Source organism: Pleuronectes platessa, chromosome 19 (assembly GCF_947347685.1).
Source record: "Pleuronectes platessa chromosome 19, fPlePla1.1, whole genome shotgun sequence".
In the NCBI taxonomy this organism is placed as follows: Eukaryota; Metazoa; Chordata; class Actinopteri; order Pleuronectiformes; family Pleuronectidae; genus Pleuronectes; species Pleuronectes platessa.
In genome coordinates this window covers 8,991,187-9,001,419 of record NC_070644.1, presented here as the reverse complement: position 1 = coordinate 9,001,419, position 10,233 = coordinate 8,991,187, and the positions used below count along the sequence as shown (strand labels likewise).

The 10,233-nt window shown below is 44.9% G+C and overlaps 1 protein-coding gene across 1 annotated transcript in view; it reads right to left on the bottom strand.

Moving 5' to 3' along the window:
- Window positions 1–256: 256 nt before the first annotated feature.
- pcsk5a (proprotein convertase subtilisin/kexin type 5a) overlaps window positions 257–10,233 on the bottom strand; it is a 33,210-nt gene continuing 23,233 nt past the window's right edge. Inside the window, exons 30-37 of the mRNA XM_053411747.1 lie at window positions 8,921–9,135; window positions 7,624–7,866; window positions 4,878–5,114; window positions 4,610–4,787; window positions 3,804–4,027; window positions 2,493–2,587; window positions 1,865–2,081; window positions 257–744 (exon numbers count right to left, since the gene is read on the bottom strand). Of these exons, the coding sequence (XP_053267722.1) occupies window positions 257–744; window positions 1,865–2,081; window positions 2,493–2,587; window positions 3,804–4,027; window positions 4,610–4,787; window positions 4,878–5,114; window positions 7,624–7,866; window positions 8,921–9,135 (1,897 nt within the window). The remainder of the gene's footprint in view (window positions 745–1,864; window positions 2,082–2,492; window positions 2,588–3,803; window positions 4,028–4,609; window positions 4,788–4,877; window positions 5,115–7,623; window positions 7,867–8,920; window positions 9,136–10,233) is intronic.

The following is a 10,233-nucleotide window of genomic DNA, read 5'->3' as shown; positions in this document are numbered from 1 at the left end:
AATTATGTTAAAAGTCTTTAAGGATGTTAAATGACGTGGAATTTCCCCCAGCTCATTTGGTTTTGTGAATGAATAACCCTCGTAAAAATACAACTCATTATAAATAGCTGCACATGTCTCATTTGGTTCCTATTCAGAGGAGGACAAATGGGTCGGTCCCTCAGGGCAGGAGGAGATAAACAGCAAAGAGCAAAATGAATCAAAAGGGAGCAGAGGTCAGAGGTCAGAGGAGGAGGATGGGCTCTCTCTTCGTGCTTCACCGGAACGTGTAGCTCTCGTCATCGTACTCCAGCTCGTCGTCCTTGTCCTCTCCCAGTTGTCCGTAACGAAACTTCCTGTACACGGTGCCATCCTGGCCCATGTAAACAATGTCCTCGTCATCATCATCATCTTCATCGTGATCCTCCTTCTTACCACGTGAGCGGCGGTCGCTGAGGTCGACGAGCTGAGACTCCTGGAAGCGGCCGCCGGAGGAGGAGCCGGCCCGGCCGCTGTTGGACGCGGAGCTGTAGCCCCGGTGGGCGCCGCCGCCTCCGAACACCCCGCCGGAGCCCAGCTTCTCGTAGCCGCGGGGGGTAATGTCCGGGGGAGCTCTCTTAGAACGGGTGTGTCTGATGATGAAGACGACAGCCACCAGTACCAGCACCAGCAGGACGCAGGCGATGATGAAGACGGTCAGGTTCCCTCTGGCCTCCCCCTCCTCCTCGTTCGTGAACGCCAAGTTGGTGCTGAGGACGCACTCGCCTGGTAGAGCCCCAGAGGCAGGAGGTTTAGCCACTCATGTGCACAAAGCTGCCTCTCTGCTCTCAGCACACTAACCTCTATTCAGACTGTTACTGACTGTACTAGCCCCTGTGCACGATGTGTTTGGTTTTGGATCTGGGTTAAGTTTAGTATTTTCTTATATATTACTGATAATTTGTTGACTATTTGCTCAGCCATAGAAACACACTTTACACAATATGTTTGCTTAGGGTTTCAGGTTATGATTTCCTCACTAAAGATTTGTCTTCTATCATATATTAGTGATAATTTGTTGAGTCTTTTACTTTTACTCCACCTCAGTTATACTTTATTGCTTATCTTGCCCTGTATGTGTGTTTTAAGCTACTGGATGCCTACATTTCCTTTGGGATCAATAAAGTTATCATCCTTATTATTTTTATTAACTAAAACCAGTATTTTTTCACTTCGGTACAGTATTTCATCATACTAAAGCATCATGTCATTCGATCATGCCGGCGTGATTGTCCACTCCGCAATTTTGCTCATATAAAAAATTGTAATATAGAACAGGGGAAATTAAGAGGGAATGAGAAGTTCCAGAATTTGTGGAGCTTGATTTATACCAGGGAGTAAAAAGTCAGCATTTCTCAGCCTGTGCTAGATGGACCACTTTCTTAAATCTGTCTCCTAATATGTACAAATCCAGTAGTGAATTTTTGATGCACCCCTTTAATTAACACACTTCATAATCTGATAAATAATGTATCAAGAAAAAAGAAATGCAATACAATAATTATAATTATTATAACTAGTGGTTATTATAACTCATAATGCGATGAGAGTGGTAATAATTAATAATAATTGGTTCCCCTTTCTCTAGTGTAATGATTTATTTCTGTTGCTGTACAATAAATTGCTGAAAACCATGATTCGACTTAATGTACTTGTTATTCATTAACAAACTCCACAGAGAAGTTTAATTTACAGATAATCCCTGTGCTACCTGAAAGTCAGTGCTGACCTAACATAGTTTATCAGCTCCAGGGAAAAGGTCTGACTGTTCACACCCTGCCATGTGCCTTCCCATCCTCATACAGACAAACCAACAGACAAACCTACAGACAAACCTGCAGCCTACCTCGAGTCTCAGTGCAGTTGCAACAGTCCTGCTGCTGCGTTGCGGCCTCCTCCTCCTCCTCCTCCTCCTCCTCCCCTTCCTCGTGGCGGCAGCACAGCAGACAGCGCCCTCCAGCTTCTAAGATGGCCTGAGCAGGGCACACGGTGCAATTGGTTGGACCGGGCCCCCGGCACTCGAGACAGGAGACGTGACAGTCCTCACAAGCGTGGCCTGAACCCTGATGAGGGTCAGGAGGACAGACTGACAGTGAAAAGCGCAGCCAGACACACAGCCGCTGCATTTTTACATCACAGCTCTTTGCTTCAAAACATATGCAAAACTTATATCACTATATAAGTGATGCACTGCCTCTCATTTTAATCAATTAATATGTCAGACAGTTTCCGTGGGTTGCCTCACAGCAAGAAGCCCGGAGATTTATTTAGAAATAATTTCACAGTAATAATTTCTACTCTGCTGTTTGAGATTTCTCCTGCTGGAGTAATAAGTCAGTCTGAATTTCATTATGGGATACCTGGGGCCAAAACATTAGTAGTAATTATTTTTGGTGAGGCAAGGACAGGGTAAGGATTTTTTTAAACAGAAAGTTAATATTTGTGAAATTAAAAACCTAGAAAAGTGTCGTTACCTTTGTAACAGGAAACTGGCCGATGTCACACGAGGACTCGCAGGTTCCATCTGAGAGCAGGTAGCCAGCGTAGCATGAGTCACAGGAGAGGGAATCTGTCCCTGCACAGACGAGACAGGTTCAAGGGTAAGTGGTAATATTCTGTGTTAGTCCCAGGAAAGTATCAAAATAAATGATTCTATACTGCGTAAGCCACAGAGCTCCTCTGAACAGCTCAAAGCACATCAGTGTGCATCACATCGACTGTAAGAAAAGTTTTATTCACACAAATTTACTACATTATTTGATTATTTAATTTGTTAAGATTAAATGCCATACTAATACAGTAAATTACTGTGATAATAAATACAAGTTGTAATCCAGGAAGTTGTTAATCATTTCAAAATGTTCTTGAATGTTAAATTACTATAATTATTGTTGAATTTTATGTAAAAATTTCTGAAATGGACATCATATTGGTGAATGTATTTCCATTCATATCTATGTTTAAAAAATCTGTATAATAACCAAAGTTTTAACTGTAATTTGAGGGAAGGGTTTGGCATCTTTTACTGGTGGACTTTTTACCATCTTTTGCCATTTTTTTGTTCCAGTGATGGAAGGCTTTATTTTCTCCCGCTGTTTAGAAATGAAACAAAAGAAACTGCACAGTGGGGATCAGGGGGTTAAACCTGCTGTTACATCCACTCCACCAATCATGAGTTAGTCTCAGTTGTCAATCATGATGTTTAACCTCATTTGTACTGCATCAAATAACTAATTGAAAATAAAGTTTGCGATAAGAACTACAGAAAATGACAGGGACCATCTTTGAGAACTGAAAACTTTAACTTTGTGGTTTGGTCCATGTCCCATCCGATAACACGGAGGAGGCCGGATTTATGACCTATACTGCAGCCAACCAGGAGGCAAGCGAGACACTTTGGCGTCATTTTGGGGAGCTGTCATGTCGTTTATCTTCAAATCTTTATATACAGTCACTGGTGTCGCACCATTAAACCTGAGGTGTTCCTTTATCTTGATGAACAGGGGCAGTGTAGTTTGTTTAATGTCAACCTCACATTCTGCTGTAAATATTAACTGTGATACGCCCAAACATAGAAGTGACTCCTTCCCAACGCCTCAAATTCCCTTTAGAGGAATTGTTCAGTAAGTTATGACAAAAACTGAGAGTATATATTTTCGGATAGATGATGGAAAAGTCATGCACAGTAAGGAACAAACCGTCCCCGATTTTTGGCTTCACAGTATCTCCTCACTTACACGTGGTCTCCCTGTGCTTTGTGTCGGCGACAGCTGCAGAGTGGCTGCTGGTGCTTGAGCATGTTCTGCAGCTGGCGTGGCAGGGCTCGCAGGTCCTGTGCGCCGCGTCGTGGTAGAATCCCTGAGGGCACGCCGGGAGGCAGCGGCCTTCCCTCCGCATGTAGATGAGCCCCGGCGCACAGCTCAGGCAGCTGTCCTCCTCGCCCCCGACGCACTCGCCGCAGCTCGGGTCACACTTCTCACACGTCCTCGACTCGCCGTTTCCATAGTGACTACCGGGCATAGATGGCGAGAGAGTTGTGATAGATGAGATTCAATTAAATGCGATGAGATTAGAGCTTTTTGTTTGTCCTCAAAGGAAATTCTTCCATGCCACATGCCACCTACTCAGACTTGAGGAGTGGCCAAGACTCAGCCACACAGCCAAACACTTCAAAGCACCACCGAGAGCAAAGTGACAGATTCCTCTTTTCCTCAGGTGGGAAAGTAGGAGGGAGGCACGTCGCAGGAGTAAATAGCCTTTGTGTCCCTTTTATGTTTTCTCGTGAGTATTTAACTGCACATCAATTTAACGGCACGTTAGTTTAACTATCTCAATCACCGGATCCCAAATAAAATCAAGTCTAATTAGCATTTTACAGGCCACATGAAGGGCTATTTAAAATCTCAGGCTAAATTAGCTTGTGTTCGCCAAACTGCACCCCTGTCCAGATAACTGCAGAGACAAGCGCCGGTTTAGTGTCCACAGTGACATTATACGACGACGCTGATCTTTTATCAATGACGAGAGTGTGTGGCCGCGCTTGATGAGAGGGCCGAGCGGCGACAGCTGGACGGCGAGCAGGTTAAAGTACCCGTGCTGGCAGGTCTCCACGCACTCTTTGCCCTCTCGGAATAGGTGGGCTTTGCACGTGAGACACTCGTGGCCGTGCTTCCCCACGCAGGCCTCACAGGAAGGGTGGCAGGGCTCGCACCTCTGCCCCGACTCGTCCCCGTAGTGGCCGGACGGGCATTGGTCCACACAGGTGCCATCTGCGCCAACAAACACACGAATGGTCAGTGCAAGTCACACACGCCTGAAGTGCTTTGCTCTTTACGAATCGGGGGCCGAACTCGACTCACTGAGCAGGAGGTGTCTCGGGTTGCAGCTCAGGCACTGGGCTTTTCTGGGACCCGAACACCTGTGACAGTATTTGTGACACGGGTGGCACTCGCCGTCATGGTCGGCGTACTGGTGGGGCAGGCACTTATCGGTGGATGGCACACACTGGCCGTGGCCCTCCAGCCTCTGGCCCTCCCTGCAGCTGGTGCAGGAGCCAGCATTAGGCCCAACGCAGGTGAGACAGGACACATCACAGTCTGGAAATACAAGAAATACAAAGAAAGGGATCACAGGATTTATTATTATATGAATATTATTCTCTTTAAACCGATATATAACACATTCATAGTTTATCTGATAATAAACCAGGATTAGAATGGATTTGATAGAGTTGAATAGAATTCACAGGGAGCTAGTCACCTACTTCCAATACTAAAAATAAATAAAAAACATTTATATGATATTTATTACTCTCCTGCAGTTAGTTATTTTAATGCAGACTTAACTATAGTTAACTATAATTAAGTCTACATTAATAACCAGGTAGCTGCACTGGGGTCGTGAACCTGTAGAGTCTGCAGGACGTCACAGTGCTGCAATGTAACTAAGTACATTTACTCAAGAACAAATATGAGGCCCCTGATTTAGAAAAAACAAAGATCCACCACTGAGAATGTATTGTTTTTATGTTTACCGGTAGTTGTCACAGTTTTCTGCAGCCCTTATTTACTTCAGATTGAAAATAAACACTGGAAAAAAATTCACAGCGCTTCCTTTTAAATGTCTTGCTGCTGGCAGCTCCTGTAAGTAGCACAAAAGTGGGCATCGCCTACAACACTTTCCTGGGAGAGAAACACGCCATCCTCTGTGTTTTTAAATAACAGAAAACCCGCAGCAGTGTGTCCTCTCCAGGGAACTGGCTTTGGCATCGCTGCTCTGTTTTCAAGGTTCGACAGCTGCCTGTTAACTAATCTGAGAAGTGTGTTGCTATTTTAGTCCGAGCAGGAAGCACATCCAGGCTTAATGGAGAATATAGAATGGATATAAAAACACTGTGTTAAAAGAGAAGGATTTTGTGAGGTAGAACTGAAATCAGATCCAATCCTCTATAAAAATCCTAGTGAAAAACAATAACCATGGTTAATAAACTATTTTTATTAAGCACCTTTTTGCTTTGGAACTCAGTATTTTTGGGCAGGAATCAGCTCGGCATATCTTGGCTTGGCATATATTTCTTCCAGATGCACCAAATTGCAATTGAGGACTTCTCCAGTGCTCAGCCATCCTCAGGTGACCCCACAGCTTTTCAATTGGATTCAGGACCGTGCTCTGACTGGGCCGTACGAGAACTTTAATCTTCCTTTCATCAAACCATTCCTTTGTTGGTGTGAATGCATGTTTTGGGGTTGTTCTCATACCGAAAAGGTGAAATCCATCCTCAGCTTTCTCGCATATGCCTGGAGTTTTTTCACCTGAATCCACAGGTATTGTGAGCTTTTGATGATTCATAAAGGTACGATGCTCCACTGAGGGTTTGGTGTTCCTTTGGTGATGTGCTGTGTCTTTGTGCCAAAAATACCTGCTGGAATTATAGTCCAACACCTTTTATTGTGAGCCCCCATCTTGCCATCCTCACCCATGGCCCAGACACATGAAGAATGTAGTGAGCAACTTGTACTACTCTTTTAGTGTTGCCGTAGGGGTCCTTGCAAACTTCCTTTTCCTTCTTGTCTTTTTATCAATTTTAAAGGAACTTCCTGTTCTTGGTGAAATCACTACCGAGCCTTATTTTACGGTTAATCTGATGGAAATTCTTTCGTACCCCTCTCCTGATCAACACCTTCCAATAACAAGATCATGACTCTATGTTGGAAACTCTTCATGGACATTAGGATGCAACGAGAGGCAGCTACACAGTGCGAGATTTCAGCATTTTAATAAAGTTTATTCTAAGCCCCAGTGTGCTCAATGGATCGACTTTACATATGGAGTGACATCAGCCTTGATGTATGTGAACAGTAAAATCATATACACAATATAACATCATCATGCATCCTCCATCTGGATGCCGATCAGTGGATCATTTCAAGCTGCCTTCCTATTCATATCTATAAACGGAATTTGAACATGTATTTTCTATCATAACAACATTTGGGGGTCGGAAGCCTTCTGGTTTTCGTTTCTCGTTTGACACATCTTCTTTGAGCAGCTTTTGGTTGCCTGCAGGTAAACAGTCCGTGTGGAGAGTAAGAGGTGGAACACATTGACCGAAATGCAGCAGCTACTTTTTTTTCATTGATCTGTTATTTCATGCCAAAATGGGTTCCCGTGAAACAAATCTGTTGTAAGTTTATTTTGCCAAACGATTTCATTATATCTGTAGTTTATCGGTCACTCTCAAGGTGAAAACTTATCACTTGGGATTTATGATATGTAATGATTTAATTTCTAAATTAATTAATCATCTTAAATTACAAAATCCATCATTTTAACACGGGGGTGAAGACTTTTTATATCCAATGCAACAAATGCACGAAATACTCTCTACAGGACGTTGCATCAGTCAAAAGAAAAAAAAAGTGAGAAGTGAGAATGTTTTATCTCTGAGTTTGTCAAACCTGAAAGCGCCAGATTGTGAATTTATCATAAAAACACTATTAAAATATAGAAATGTAACTTTTTGCTTATGCCTCCCTGCAACACAGCATCTATCAGTTAGCAAAACTTTGAAATTGGCAGAGAAACGTTGTATTTTTCCGGTCGTACCTTTGCACTCCCTTGTCGCGGTGTCCCTGTAGGTGTGGGCGGAGCAGGCTGCCAGACAGGACCCGTCGTGCAGCGTGGCCTCAGAGTCAGAGCAGGTGTCACAGTCGGCGGCGCTGGGCCCGTCACACAGGGCGCAGTCAGGGTGGCAACTCAAACACTCCCCTCGCGCTTTGTCCTCAAAGAACCTCTCGGGACAGTCCGGCACACAGCGGCCCTCATGGAGAAAGTGATACTGCTCACAGCCTGCAAAGAGAACAATATCAGCTGCATGGAAGAAGAGTTAAGTGCAACTCAGTGAAACTCTACTAAGGATCCTGAAGTCTTTGGAGAGGAATGAAGTGGATTTCACTGTGACGGAAACAAAACAACCAGACAAGACGTGAATAAAATACAGATTTAGGAAAAAGGTGATTCTCTTCACCATACACAGCGTTGCAATAGTGTTCAATAGGAATGAAAAGATTGCTGTAATTGTCAACTAGACAAATATATGACAATCCATCCCATAATTGTTGAGGCATTTCAGATCGGATCAAAGTGTTAGAACAACCAACTGGACATCTTTAGCAATGAATAGAGGAGAGGCGGTGGACTAGTGGCAGAAACTTGGACTATGGGCAGAAAAGGTCTCTGGTTGGTCTCTGGTTCGACTCCACGGAGAAACAACTAAAAGATGAACCTGGATTGATCTGTCCAAAAATCCAAGAGGATTCTCCCTACCCTGTCTAGTGCCCCTGAGCAAGGCACCTTACTCCCCCAACATCTGCTCCCTGTGCGCCGTACATGGCTGCTCACTGCTCTGTGTGTCCTGCACCAGATGGGCAAAAGCAGAGGTTAAATTTCCCTTCCATTGCATGAGTGTGCCTTTGCATGTCTGTGCATGTGTTTGGGATAAATAAATGCATCTTAATCTTATAATCTCTATAAACAGGGGGAACACATTGACCGAACAGTTCGGCTATCTGCTTTTTCATTTATCTGCATTCATTTCCACATAGCTGCATGTTGTCTGGACTTAAAACACCTACAAAAAGTATCAGTGTTTGGGTTTTGTGTGGAGAAACATTCAATTTGTGTAATAAAAGAAACTGGTGGGACTGTAAACTGTGAACGGCAAACAGAGGACAGAATCGACACTGGATTCGTCAGCAGGGAACAGCCGATGGGCTCCGAGATTGGCAATAACGACCCAACCTGCAGATAATAACCCTGCAGATCTGAAGAGGACTACAGAGAGAGGTTTAAAACTGAAGGAGCTCCAACAGCCGGGGCTCTGCTTTGCATCGTGTCTCATCACCTGTGCACTGCCCGAGTGGGCCGCACTCCTGACAGGCCGGGGGGCAGCGGTGGCACTCCCGGTCCCGGACGGCGTGCGCTGGAGGACAGTCCTCCACACACTGGTGCTTGTGCAGGAGGAGAGGCTCGTCGCAGCCGAGACAGTGAGTGGCGTTCCTCCCACAGGACGCACAGCCCGCCGCGCAGCCACGACACACCTGGCCTGCAGGGTAACCCCTGTTGAAAACCAAACAGGGATCAGGTGACACACGGCAGAACCACACCACATATCGTACATGTATTAAAGGGGACATATTATAAAAAATCCACTTTTGTAGTGCTTCTACACGTTAATTTGGGTATCTGGCATGTCTACCATCCCCCAAAAAAACAACTCCCGCGATTTGTCGTGGTTCCCTTTATTTCAGAAACGATACGCTAGAGTGCGTCGAATGGGATTACAACCGAAATAAACGCCATAGTCACACCATGCCAATGTAGGGAGTCTCGGACGAGCGAGCTAACGCTAGCCGGGCTCCGACGGCCCGGCTAGCGTTAGCTCGCTGCAGCTACCCGTCAGACATTTAAGTGGCCGCATAAACAAGGGACCCCCGGGAAACCTCTAATCGTTGACTCAACAGTGTGGAAGGATGCTGCTGCTGCGCCAGCTCAAGCTCCCACTGCTCCCATTGCTCCCACTGCTGGGCTGCGCTGGGGAGCTGGGGCTCCAGCAGTCAGGCTTACCGGGGGTGAGGGGGGCGGGGCACTCAAAACAGGTCAATCTGAGTAGGGCTGTTTTAGACAGGGTAAAAAGGTGCTGATTTAAATGATCCTTGTGGTATTTTGACCAAAATATGTTACAGACATTTCATTAAGACCCCGAGGAACCATATCAACTGTGGTGAAATGGGCATAATATGTCCCCTTTAAATAGATCACTGGACAGATGCATTGCAATAGACCATGGTAATGCATGTCAAATTTGAAAGTTTAACGAATTATTTTCTGTATTAAGCTTCATCATTTATTATTTTGTTAGTTAACCTGGACTGCATATTTTACCATGTGAAAAAAAAAGTGAACAGACGGGCATGACTGTTTGCTGCTGAAGGGGTAAACAAGAGGACTGACATTCTGCTCTGCGCCGCTCTCTGCTCCCCTCCATAACAACTAATCATTCAACCACACTACAATGGATGTTGTACTCAATCTGTGCTAAAGAGCTGTTTGGTGGTTGCTGGAAAAAAATGGAGTAAAAAAAGCTCCCATGGCCAAAAAGTTCATCTCTGTGCTAATGGGGCTTCAAGGACCTCTCCAGCAAGGACGAGACATATC